This window comes from Terrapene carolina, unplaced genomic scaffold (genome assembly GCF_002925995.2).
Source record: "Terrapene carolina triunguis isolate 2854851 unplaced genomic scaffold, T_m_triunguis-2.0 Scaffold131, whole genome shotgun sequence".
NCBI lineage: Eukaryota > Metazoa > Chordata > Testudines > Emydidae > Terrapene > Terrapene triunguis.
Genome location: NW_020664482.1, coordinates 21,153,781 through 21,167,863, shown reverse-complemented (window position 1 = coordinate 21,167,863; position 14,083 = coordinate 21,153,781). Strand labels below are relative to the sequence as shown.

The 14,083-nt window shown below is 44.3% G+C and overlaps 1 protein-coding gene across 1 annotated transcript in view; it reads left to right on the top strand.

Annotated features, from left to right (window-relative positions):
* Nucleotides 1-14,083, top strand: part of ARHGEF9 (Cdc42 guanine nucleotide exchange factor 9) — a 294,569-nt gene that overhangs the window by 202,998 nt on the left and 77,488 nt on the right. Inside the window, exon 5 of the mRNA XM_024209276.3 lies at nt 6,906-7,085. Coding sequence (XP_024065044.1) covers nt 6,906-7,085 — 180 coding nt within the window. The remainder of the gene's footprint in view (nt 1-6,905; nt 7,086-14,083) is intronic.

Genomic DNA, 14,083 nt, shown 5'->3' with positions numbered 1-14,083 from the left:
ACCAATCTGCTGTATTATGAGCTTGCCCCTCCACCCCTCTCTTCCTCTGCTTCCCCTTGCACCCTTATCTGTCTTGTCTATTTAGACTGAAAGTTTCCTGGGGCAGGAACTGTCTCACACCGTGTGTTGGTACAACCCTAGCACTGTGGGGATGCGATCGTGATTGAAGAGTTCTAGGTTCTACTGCAATACAAATAATAATAACTGATGCACAGTGGGCCTAATGCTGCATGGCACTGAGCTCCTGTGAAGTCAGTGGGAGTTGTGGGCAACCCCAATGAAAAAGCATTGTTTGGACTGGTTAACATTACACTTATTCACCTATGCAACCCGTCATTTCTATCAGCAGGCGCCCAGAGACTGCAGGGGGTTTAACCACCTAGCAGAGTGCCCCTTCAACTTTTGCATTCATTGTGTGTGATCCATGCATCAGAGACCCTCAGTCTAAAGTCACTGGGCTCCCATTGACCTCTGTGAGAATTAGATGGTGGCCTAAAGCAATAGGAGCTGGACCACAGGTGGCTCTTTGCACTTACACTTCCTCACCTGCTCATTCACTCCCTAGCTCGCTCACTTGTTCTCCCATTCACCAGTTTGGTCACTTGTTCGCAGGTTTACTCACAACTTCTCTCAATCTAGGAGAACGGGATAAAAAGTAATGCTATGCAAAGTAGGCTGAATATCAGGAAAAGCAGCCTCAGCATGGGATCAGTAAGACTGGGCATAAGATCCCCCAGTGAAGAGGGGGAAAGCCCCATTACTTGCTTGGGGCAGATTGGACAAAATGCTAGAAAATGTCCCATAGGAAACAGTCCTGAACTGATCACTGGGAGATGGTCCAGATGGGATCTGAGAGGGTTTTTCTGTTTCTTAGTCTATGTAAAAGTAAAGCACTGCCTTGCCTGACAGTAAGTCCTCAGTACACGAGGCCCCAGTGTTGACCCGTAAGGTGAGACAGTTTCATCTGGAGTTGGGAGTCAGGGTTCTTGGCTTCTGTTCGCAGCTCAGCCACTGTCTTTGTGTGTCCTTGGGGAAATTGTTAACTTCTTTATGCTGAGTCAGTTCCCCATCAGTGAAATGGGTATAACAGTTCTCACTTACCACAGAGGGGTACTGCCATTCTGAATTACTATGTGTTTAGACAGTGCTTTGGGATCCTGCAATGGAAGGTACTATACAAGCTGCAGAATATTATTATAATGATACTGTGGAGACACTAAGTATTAGTACGTTTTCCAGAAACAGGTCAGTTGTGGATTTTAGTAGGGGAGCTTTTCTTTCCTTTCCTTTATGAAAATGTTACATAGGAACTGGATCAAACCAGTGGTTTATCTAATCCAAAATTCCGTTTCTGGCAGTAGCCAATACTAGTTGCTTGATAGGAAGGTGGAATGAGCCCTGAAATGGACAATCATTCTGTTCTAGTCAGATTCTTATACCATGCTCATTACCATGATATCTGAGTCCCTCTGTAGTATCGGAGAACCTATAACCTGGTCACAGGGGAAGTTGTTTCCTAACCCCAGGCAGCTAGTGGTTGATTTATGCCCTGAAGCATAGCGAAAATTAAACAGTAAAAATTAAACCCAAAGCTTCTAATAAGAAATGGATACTAGTAAGAAATGAATTCTGCTCAAGGCCTTTGCCTTCTGCTGTTATTGCACAGAGAAATCACTCAGGGGAAGACGTCATTTACACCAAGTGGCTTCTGTGCTTTTGGGCTCTTCAGTTCAACACAAGTAGCTGACAAGTAAAACTGGTTTTAATGGGACATAAGACTTTGGACTACAAGAGCATGCAGAATTCATTATGCCTCAGAAACAAAAGCAAATTATCATCTGCTGTGTTTTCCTAGCTGGAAAAGTACCAACCTCCATAGTTTGTCTCTGTTGCACACTGATATTGTTTGTGTAGTGATGAGTGAACTTTAAGAAGCTGGAGGAAGAATTGGGCTTGTGCCATAACGTACGAGTCCAGATTCCACTTCCCCAGCACCTGTTCAGGTCCAAGGTTTTATTCAAGCTCCATCTCCTGTTGGAAAGATAGGTTTCAAAAAGCATCTCAAAGTTCAGCTGCCATTGCAAATTCATCCAACCCTTCTTGGGCTGAAAATCTGGTGAGATCAAGCTTTCTCATGAGACTTCTGGTACTTCCTACCATTGGCTTGGTTTGACGTGCCACATGAGAACAGCCTTGCTCATGTGGTTTCAAGTATGTTGAAGCCAGGATGTGAGATGCATGTTGGATTAGAAAGAGAGAAAGCTCATTTAAGTTTTTGAACTTCAGAACGGTTTTGATGGATTTGGTTTGCATTTTTGGCCAAGGTGCTATCTCTTTGTCTATATTTATCCAGCTCTTTATATCACAGCCATCATTATAATATCTGGGTTGGTGCTTTTATACTGACTAGTAGGCCATCTCTACTGTCATGAGTGATGGCTGAACTGAAGACCCAAGGTGTCCATGTAGAGATGGGGATGAGCCAGAAAGTTAGTATCTGGGTTTGAAATGCCTCATGGGTTAGGCATGTCCAAATCAGGTTTTGATTCAGCTCACTATAGAGATTGTTCTCATCTAGACATGCAAGGAGGAGGGTTGACATGACTCATTCCATGTTAATCAGGGGGTTGTGGAGGATTAGATGGCTCAGAAAACTGTTAATGGAAAACAAAACCTTTCACCTCTAGGTCACTGATATGAATATAGCCTAACTCAAAAGAGATTGAGTGTTCCGTGTTCATTGTAACCTGGGGGAGATGAATTCGGAGGCCTCCCTCCCAGGGTTGTGAGTTCAATCCTTGAGGGGGGCCATTTAGAGAACTGGGGTAAAAAAATCTGTCTGGAGATTGGTCCTGCTTTGAGCAGGGGGTTGGACTAGATGATCTCCTGAAGTCCCTTCCAACCCTGATATTCTATGATTCTATGAAAGAGATTGGAGCTTTCTGGTGTGTTTGGCTCTTGATCTGAATTTCCCTAGACTTTATAGGATTTGGTTCTAACCTGTCTCTCGTTCATTGTCTGTTGTTGCTCCTGCAGATGTCAAGCCCCATCTCTATAACCCTGCCTTGTACTAGTCAGGCTGCCTTACAGGTACAGCCCAATGTCTCACAAAATGAACCAGAGAGAGAATTAGACTTTTGCTTCTAGGTTGTGGCATTTTTTTCAATGGGTGCAACATATGTGATGGCTGGAGCCTGAATCCTGCCAACCCACTTCACTCCTTTTTGTTTTCAATCGCACCTTATTTTGTTCTAGAAGGCACTGGATTTCGTCAAACGTGATTTACTCCTCGTGTATCAACAAATGCCTTTCAGAGTCATTTGGGCTCTGACATCTAGTGAAAGAATCTTTCACATGCTCACAGTGATAAAGGAAGGGAAATGTCCGGTAAACGGCCTTCCTTACCTGGCCATCAGAGAGTCTCTGTCACCTACCATCGCTGACCATGGCGCAGTTCTTAGGATTGTGTGGGTCAGACTCAGGTTACTCTATCCTGCCAGCACAGTAACAAATCTGAAAGAAAATCACTCTGAAGTTTGGTCTAAGGAATATTTTTGTGTGTGGATCCAGTGCCCAGGAATAGCATATGTGGAGAGGTAGAGGGAGGCGGGGTGGTGGTAGTGAAGGGGATTAAGCCCTTTGTACAATAGCCCTGTTCCTGGATCATCTTGAAAACTAGTATTCAGTATGGTAATTAGCCACATTAAAAATTGGTAGGTTTTACTTCTCTTAAGGTGTTAATACACAATACAACTATGAATTAAAATACACAACACTGCCTGGGTAGTGTGTCCTGAAGAGAGACTACCCACAATTAATTAGACATGAAAAATGCAATGGAAACAACAAACGTACATAAAAATGGGATGTGGCTAAAACAGGGAGTTGGTAGTTAGGAGATCTAGATTCCATTCCGAGCTCTAGCACTAACTTGTTGTGTGACATTGGTCACGTCACTTAAACTTCTCTGTGCCTTGGTTTCCCCATCTATAAAGAAAGCTAATTCTCCTTCTTGATTTATCATAGGGATTATTGGCGATTTAACTGATTCGTGTTTGTGAGGGCCTTGGGGATCTTCTGTTGTGTTAGAAAAATGCCAAGGGTTGTTATAAGGAAGTCCTGTAGTAGAACCTATTCCCTCTCCAGAGCTGGGCAAATTGTTTGAAACACATTGCACAATTTATCCAATATATTGTTTGCAAATAGGTTGGTTGAATTATCAGCCCAGCATTCCAGTTGTGCAAATAATGTTTAAAAACATTCATTGAGTAATTAAGGAAAATATAAAGAAATTTGTCAAATAAATGATTTGACCATTATTTGACCGGCTGTACCCATCTCAGAAGCTTCTCCAAAGCATGTCCTGTAATAAGGGTGCTGTAAAGAGGCTAGATCCATGGGTTGGTCATCATAACCTGCATCATTTTTCCAGACTAATTCTTACCTAACTACCGTAATGCTAATTCAGAGCCCAGTGTTCTAATAGGCTGAGCACCTCCTGTGCGATATGAAGTGCCTTCAACTCCCATTAAGTTCAGTTCGACCTGTACCTTGCAGAAGGAGCTGTGCACCAAATGCCCAAGCTATGATATCTGTATGGAAGTTAAATACACATCAAGGTGCCTTCTACATGGGTAGATTAGGTGCAGTGCTAGTCCCATTACGGGCTTCTTGTTAAATAAGTCCCCTTATCAAGCTGGGCCCTAGTGCATTCTCTGTCTGCAGCGTGCGATTGTAAGGAGTTTGTTTTTGATGAATTTCCAGGGAGTTCTAGAAAGGGCTGTAAAACAGACATTTGTAGAAAGAATATTTTTTCTTCACTTGTCTCTGGACTTGAGGACAAGTAAATTGTCACTTTTGTTAGCAAGTACTTAATGTGTTTAGGGCTACTGGTCCACCAAATCTGGATGTCCTTTGGAAAATGTTGGAACCTGACAATATCACTGGGAAAACTTGCAAATATAAGCAACCTACTGACTTTATGAAAAAGGCAGAGGTGCAGTCAAAGGGCCTGGGCACAGGACCTCCTGAGTTCAGATCCTGTCTCTGAAACTGACTCCTTCTGTGGCCTTGGGGATATCATGTGACTCCACTCCCTCAGTTTACTCATTTGTAAAATGGGTGTAACTAATCTTATCTTACCTACTGTAGATGGGGAGAATAGTCCGTGCTTGTAGTGTGCTTTGACGATGAAAAGCATTAAGTATCAAGATTGAGCTAGATTTTGTTTTCTATGCACAACTGATTCTGATAACTGAAGAGTTGAAAGCCCACCAATATTTTTCACAAACCTATGAAGCTTGACTTCTTAGAGGAATGTCAGCTCAAGGAATGGGGTAAAACAAGTCCTGCAAATCTACTCATGAGGATCTGTCTTCTTATACACTCAGAACCTGTGCAACAGTGGTGAAAGATTTACTGCAAGTTCCTTCTGTGCAGGCAAATTTTTGATCAGATATTTCTTTACTGACTGAACTTCTAGAAGAGGAGTCAGAATCCTCTAACAGTTCGCAGGGCCTCTGCTTTCATGTAGCCTCCATGATGGGTTGTTTTCTTTTGTGTGTCTTGCATTGTTTAACCTAAATTGAGTGGACATCTGTGACTGTTAAGTTCATGCCATGTGGAAAGTCCCTAATGGCTGCAGAGTTGGGTCTCTTGCTTCCCAAGATGAAATACTGATTTGAAACTGAGCCCATATCAACCACATCTAATACATCTCAAGCTACAGAATTAAAGAGCAGGGTCTGAGGAGGTGATCCGAGAAAAGCTGTGTAACTAGCACATGTAAAGCTGTCCCTTCCTGGCATGGTCACCAGGCTGTGTATACCCATCCAGTCTTATCGCTCAGTGTACAGTTCATTCACTGAACAAAGCATAAGCACAATTTATTCTCCTGTTTAAAACTGTGAGCATCCTTGTGAAAAGCAATGGGTGATCCCAGTTACAGTTGGATTGTTCTCATCTAGACATGCGAGGAGGAGGGTTGACATGACTCATTCCAGGTTAATCAGGGGATTGTGGAGGATTAGATGGCTCAGAAAACTGTTAATGGAAAACAGAACCTTTCACCTCTAGGTCACGGATATGAATATAGCCTAACTCAAAAGAGATTGAGTGTTCCGTGTTCATTGTGGCCTGGGGGAGATGAATTCGGGGGCCTCCGTCTAGTTTCTAGTGGACAGGTGTTTGCATCATGAAACCCATCACCACAATCAGCACTAAATTGACACTCTCAGCAAACCGACCAAGGGTTGAATGGGCTATTGAGTCTGTTCTTCCCTCCAGCTCTGGTTTAAGACAAATCAGTAGGTTGGGGCAGGGAAATTTTGCTCTGCCAAATGCCCATGTTGCACTTGCTCTGTAGATCGAAGATTTCCAACATGGTCATCCATTAATTGGAATTGTCTGCAAAATCTCAGCCACATCAAGATGGGAATATACCACTTTGCCAAGCAAAATATAAAAGACTGTCCTGTTGCTAAAATTCCTTGCCAAGATGGCATAATTAGGAACACCCAGATATATACTGTGCTAACTAAATCATACGTGAAAGCCTAGTTCCTTGAAAAGCATGTGTGCATAGGTGTGGCTCAGAGGTAGGGTGAGGTCTTTGCTTGTTAATCACGTAGGGCCTGATCGTGAGAAATTCTGAGCCCCAGCAAACACTGTTCCCTTTAGCACTTCCCAGTGTCAGGACCTTAGCAACTAAGAAATGGGATATTCTATCTATTTAAGGGTTTGAATAATGTATTATTAGTGAAAATGGGGGTAGCAATGACAATGATAGTAAATGGGGGGGGGGTTGTTTATTCTAGCTGAGTGTTTTGTTTTTACATTGTGTATGTGAATGTGTTTGGGTCCCCGGACAGAGTGTTTGCTGACTGTCTCTTGTTTTGTTTTTAAAGCTGATCAGTGGTGGTTCTATTGTAAGTGCTGAGGCAGTATGGGATCACGTCACCATGGCCAACCGGGAGTTGGCGTTTAAAGCAGGAGACGTTATCAAGGTCCTGGATGCTTCCAACAAGGACTGGTGGTGGGGTCAGATTGACGATGAAGAAGGATGGTTTCCCGCCAGCTTCGTAAGGGTGAGTGGCTCTCCCTTCCTTATCTCACTGCACTGGACTGTTACTGTCACATATGAAATGTGGGGCCAATTTTTTGCATTTAAAACTCCCACTGGCTTCAGTGGGAGATTTGGTTGTGCAGTAAATGTGGGATCAAGCTCCAGTATTTGTATCACTAATGTTCCATGTGTATATCCCAAACAGTGCGGCCTTTCTCCATAACCTCCCCATAGCAGACACAAGCAGTCATCTTTGCAAGGGACATGGACCATTTTCCATTATCTTTGGTTTTATACTGAAGCAGATTTTTGCTGTATCCACCCAGCTCTTGGGGTGCCCCACCAACCCACCCTAACAAAGCAAAGCCTTTCATAGGTAGGAATGACATCAGAGCTTTATTATTATTTTTGTCTTCAAAGAACAAAGGCACACTAGGAAACCTTCCTAGCTACTGTCAGCTCTTGCCATTTTTATAGGGATATCTCGGTTCTTCATCAGAGAATCAAGAGCCAGATGTTAACCGTGTCTTTTTTCTTCTTCTCGTGCTTTCTTTCTTTACTCTGGTGGTGCAGGGATAGGCAGGATCATAGATTTTATTCCTTTGAAGCCTAGAGGTTGTGGTGCAAAACTGAAGATTTCTTTTCTCTTGTAAAATCATTTAAAGATGATGCTTTCCTTTTAACGTTTCAATCAATTTGACAAGCTCGGTGCTGGTGGGAGGGAAGGCTGTTTTATATTCAATATATGGTGAGGCCCAGGCAGTATCCAGCAGTGATGCTGTTTTGTTTTATATCTCTGCTTAAGTCACCATTTTCGACCCCCACCCCTCCCCCGGCTCCTTTTCTGGGGGTTCCTGCATTATCAAGACTCCTCCTCACGTTTCTCCCATGTTTACAACATTCTTTAGCCTTTGAGGCGCCATTATTTGGCAATGACCCTTCTGGCCAAGGAAGCCTGGATAAAACCCATGAACCAGTGCTCCTTAATGGTACATAGAAAACCAGCCCTACTCTCCGCTTATCTCCCCCACACACCCTTCCCACTGTGGGATCTCAGCATGTTGCTCTTGATCCTTTCTTAGCTCTGGCCAGACCTGAGACTAAGAGATAAGGGACAAGAAATCAAATGTGGGTCACCTGTGTGGTAATGCAAAGTATGATGATTAGACCACCAGGCTAACTAACCCTCCTTCCTTCATTTTGTTTAATGGGATACTCTGGGCTCCACCTTGCCCCCACTGAGGTCAAAAGGAGGTTTGAAAATTTATTTATAGGGGAGCAAGACTGAGCCTTGTCAGATAATGATCCCATTTGTGAAAAATTCCCCATCTGTGTTGATGAGAGAACCTGGGGTTACAAAGGCCAAAGTTTTAAAATCCAAATTGTTTTTGTTGTTGTTGTTTTTTTTGTAATTCCACTCAGTAAAGAGTGAAATTAGCCTGGTCAGTTTCACTTGCCTATTCTCATTCACTAAACCAGTGCTGTTGTGCTTGGGTTGGCAATTAATCATGTCAGGTTGTAATAGGTTTCATAAACAGCCCCACTACCCACAACCATACTTTTTTTTAACACAAATAAACAAAACCACTTAATGTAGGGGCTATACTACTTGATCATTTGGATCAGTAGCCTCTCAACAATTCCCCTAGCCCATAGCTATTCGAAGGGTATGAAGTTGATTTTAGAAGACAATAAAGACAAAGGAGATCAGTTAAATGAATCCAAAACTTTAATATACTGAGGCTTCAAAAGATGCGTTAACAGTAATTCAGGGAGCATTCTTGTGCCGAGGGAAGCGTTGGCCTTTACGTGTGAGTTCCTTGCCTGTGTTGTTTAATGTCACAGCCTCTTGGCCTGCTCTTGCCTGCACTGAAATCAGGTCACCCATTAACTTTACTGGGAGATGGATCATATCCTCCATCTGTGAGATACGTACTCAGCTGGGTTTGAGCTCAGCGTCACTCCCTGGGACTGAATGATGGACACCTGACAAGGCATAAGAGAAGGCAGAATCCATACTGCTGCCACAACTATGCCAATTAATACTTTACAATGGATACTAGACATTTCAAAAAATTGCAAATGGAGGTCTGCTATGGTGCACCCCACGTTCTGCGTGGGCAGCTGAAAGGGAAATTCAAACACTTACATCTACAAAGCAGTGACACTTTTTCCACACGGTACCACAAACCTGCAAGATACCACAAACCAAGGCACCCTGTCCTGGTTTATCAACTGCAAGAACAACTGCCATTTGAGCTCTCATGTTCTTCTCCATTGTCTGAGGTTGCCACTAACCTTTCTTGCCTCTTCATGTCTATTCAAATTCCGTTTTTCTCCTTTTACTGACCAAGAAAACCCTCAGGTGTGATTCTCACCAGATGGCTGCTATAGCTTTGGTGGTCTTCAGAGGCAGTGGCTGTAGCCCCTCATTAGCTTGCAGGCCAAGCACTGCACTGTAAAAATTCGTGAGAATTTGAGAGTCAGTCTGCATGCTCCTTCAGGGATCCATCGAGAAACTAATCAAGGGAGATTTTAGCTGTTCTTTCCCTGCCATCTTCTTTCTATACTGTGTACTTTATATTAAACTTGTTGCTTTATTGCGACAAGAGGACTGCGTGTGTTCCTCTCTTTATTTTGAGTCCCAGAGCTAGTCTACACTAGAAGCACTGCACTGGTGAAGACGCTCTATGCCGACAGGAGAGAGCTCTCCCGTTGGCATAATAAAACCACTTCTGCAAGAGGCGGTAGCTATGTCGGCAGGAGAAGCTCTCCCGTCAACATAGCACTGTCCACACTGGCGCTTAGCTCGGTGTAACTTACGTTGCTCAGGGGGGTGGCTTATTCACACCCAAGTGACCTAAGTTTTACCTACATAAGTAGTAGTGTGTACAAGCCCCTACTCTATGTATATGACTGCACCAAATTCCATGGGCTGGCTAGAGTTGTTCTGTTTTGATTTACATGACAAATATTTGCACTGTCTTTTATGTCCGCGTTTTTATTAAATAATGATAGAAGGAAACAAAGCAATATAGAGTCCTGGAGAGGATCAAAAGCAGCGAGACAAATACAATCCCAGATCATATTACTGCAGACAAGATGCATCAGAGAACTCAAAACACAGACTGGGAACTATCCCATGGAAATGTTGTTTTAGAATGAAGGAATTTCACAGATAGATACGGTGAGGCAATTGGTGACAGGTGAACCTCATGTTTGGGAACTGCTTTATAAATAAGCACCCTGAGGTTTAGATCCTTGTCAGAACCATCTGAATCTCTGCTAGCTGCAAAACTGAGCTGGAAAAATCTTATTTCTGGAGAGAATTCAGATACTTCCTGCCTCCAGTCAAACTATGTGAACAGCTTTTTGCATGGCATTTGGCACCCACTGTAGGAAAAATTCACATTTGCAAGTGCAAGGGAATAATTCTGACCTACAGATGAATTTGCACCTTCTGCTCTATGTTTATGTACATAACTGTGAAGGGTTTATGCACACAAATACCCGGGACTTCTAAACTGCATCTGCAGGATTAGCATGTATACCTGTTTTGTATGTACAAAACCTGCCTTTATCTTTGGTTCTCTGATTGTGACTTGTGGTTAACCTGGAAGGCGGGAGGGAGATCAGAAGGAAGGACAGGGAGTGGCTGTGAAGTTTGATTTTCAAGGGAAGAAACTAGATGTTGGGAACAGGGAGTTGCTGGGGTATGAGAGGAAGCAAAGGAGAGGAGGGCATGTGGCATGGTGAACCATGGTGGATGATTTGCTATAGGAAACCATCCTGCCACTCACTCGTGGAGAAATGAGGCTACTGAAAGCTCTTTAATCTTAGAGAAGCAGATGAGGGCTCCACAGTTCTTCAGATTGAAGGCTAGATAGAGAGCTTGGTTTGGGTCCGATTGAAATATCTACCTGGTAGTTAAGTTCATGCTGTCAAGTGAACATTCCAGGAAACAGTACAGAACTTATCTGTCAGGGTGCAAATGTCAGCCCTGTATTTAGCTGCACACTGTCAAGTGAACATCACATGAGCTGACTGGGATCTGACAGGATGGGAGTTAAGTTTGGAAAAGTGGCCGGAATTTTACTAAAGGAGTCCATGGGTTGATAGCTGTGACACTATCTGACATTGGTGGCTCTTCCCTCTTTTCAGTAGAGGTGTTGCTTCTGCTATAACATTGCTAGAATTGTATGCGTGCTATTTGGCTTTTTGCTGCATTCACATCATGTTCTGTGAATGGTTCCCATGTGACAGTCCAGAATCACATTTGTGAACTCAAAAGGTTTCTAATATAGAATAATGTCTACTCTACAAAGGCACAGGAACTGCAGAGCTGATAATCACCACACTGTTGGGTTTCTCCGAACAGAGGTGAGTCCAAACCAAACCAGCAAACTCCACATCCAAATGTGGCTCTCTGTAATGTGCCACACCGAGCCCAGACAGGACTCAAGCACTCCCAAAACAGATTAACTAAACACGTCCAGGTTTGGGCTTAGACATTTCCCATGGAAGCAAATTTCAAAGAGGAGAAAACCCTAATGCTTATCACCATGAACCTCAACCTACAGACAAACAGCTCATGCACTGCAGTTGAATGCACTTGGCCTTAATTCTGTGGGTCGCCAGGATGAGTCACTGGGATGTATTTCCCAGCACCTGAACAGCAGTGATTCTTGCTCATATTCATGAAGTTAAACTAATTAGCAAAGGGTCAAGAAGGATTTACCACCTCTTCCTACGTGTCAGGGACCTGGAGGGGGAGGGTAGGGCTTCCCTCGAAGCATTGAAGTAGGCTCGTGTGCAGATTCTATCTGGTCATTTCACTGTGGTTTTGGTGTGTGGAGAAGGTGCATTGATAGCCTTTGTTCCTTCGTGTCATTCTCAACGTTTCCCTGACTGTTGCAGTTCTAGGCTGACGTACTTGCTGACACGCTACCTTTGACTCACATTACTTCCTTTCTGGTGGCGAGGAAGTGCTAGATAAAGCTTCGCAAGCTTTTAAAGTACTGTTTTTAGAGAGGTACTAAACCAATGTCTTGTCTAAGTGCTTAACAGCTCATATGCTCTATTTGGTAGGGGTGTTTAACTTTCATTAATGGGTGTTGTGATTCTCCTCTCTATTGCACATACATCATTCCGAGGGCCATGTCTAGCTGGCTTTCTCATCCTGCATTATTTTAGGGCTGAGCATCTTGACAGGATAGCCAACCAACCTCCAGGCTTTTATTATTTAATTAGCATTAATTTAGCACCGGCCACTGTGATACCTGTGTGAGGTTTCAGAGGGCAGAGAAAGGGGAATGGCATCAAAGCAGTACTCACCTGCTGAAAGTGTAACATTAAGAGTACTTAAATAAAATGGTCTGTACTGCTGGGCCAGCACATTGTAAGGGAAATTTTAGTCCTCTCTCCCATGGCAAATCCAGCATATCAGTAGCTGTAGGGATATAGTCATATGCAGAGTGAATGGAATCAAGGTACTATAGGGACAGGATGCATTACAGACAGACAGAAAATGACGGACTTTTAAAAGCCGGTCTCCCTTTCAGCAGCCACATAGTGCAGATACAAATAATTGCAGGTGCAATTAATGCCACTTGATCATCTCAGTACCTGATTTGTGGGCTCAGTCGGATACTTGAAGGTTCACATATAGGTAACTGTGCCCTCGTTTATTTGCACCAGTAATTTTGCAAGCACAAGAAATGGAGATTGGATTGAGACTGGTCTTAGAATCAGGCCCAAGATGCATAAGTCAGTGCAGTCCATCCCATCGCCTCTGCTGTGCACCTACGTTGGCTGGGAGGAGAGATCCAATTTCTGCTTCATAAAGTGGCAAATGTATTGTCCCGTCTCACTGGCTCCTGCATGTCTGCAGTACCATGCTTTGCGTAGCCATCTGTATGCAGTTAACTGAGGGCTTGTCTTCATGGATAGCGCTACAGTGGCGCAGCTGCACTGGTGCAGCTTAGTAGGGGCTTCGCCTCGCAATAATGTCACAAATATGCATGTGCGTGTCTGATGTACTTCGGCGTGTCCTAGCACCTAGCCCTCCGCTGCGTCCTAGCACCTGCTGCCACTGGGTTCTCCTGCTGGTGATCCGCAGCAAACAGGGCCAGATCCAAAGCCCATTGAAGTCAATGAAGGACTTGCCGTTGATTTCAGTGGGCTTTGCCTCAGAGGGAGAAATACAAGCTACTTCGGGGGCTATTTTTGCTTATCCTCTCAGATGCAGAGTATAGCGTTGTCTGCACATGCTCCCTGCTGTCTGCTCCCGCTTTTCAAGCCCCAGAAAGAAATAGGGGGTGTAGCTGAGCTCAGGGAGATGAGCCTGGGATGGGTTTTCTGAAGCTGATGGACTGCAGAAGGGAAGGGAAGAGAAGGTGTCTGAGCCCGTGTGTGGTGAGTGGGTAAAAGTTCCGAGCTAAGGGAGGCAATTCTGAGCTGTGGAAAGGCACATGGGAAAGGGGTGGGTTCTCGGCCTGGGGGATAGGATGGGGGGGAGGGCGGATGGGGGGGGCGAAGAGAGCTGAGGGGGGTTGGGAGGCTCTGAGCTGGGAGTGAGCCTGGAGTATTGGAGCAAGGGGGAATGGAGTCACTTGGGGGCTGAGAGTGGTGCAGACGGCAAAGTATGAGCTAGATGGGGCGGGGGGGAGGAGAGTGAGGACTAGGAGAGAAGAGTGAAGGGGTCCCAGAGAGATAAATGCTGCTTTCTTGCATCCTGCCCTTTACTATCAAGTGTCCCAGTTTTTCCTCCAGAAAGGGGAAACGGGGAAAAGATGCTTCTTTCTTCCCCCTCCCACTACTGCAAAGCACTGCGCTGTGACACCCCGGCCCAGTGTCTCCAGTTCTCATTTTGGAAATACGATGCACCTGCAGGGAGGGGGGCGAGGGTGCAGATACCTACCTGCAGCCCTACCAGCTGCCTTGCCACACAGTGTTCTCACCTCCCCTTTCATACCCAGGGGAAAGGGAAACTATAAGAGCAAAAGGACTGTAACTTCGACC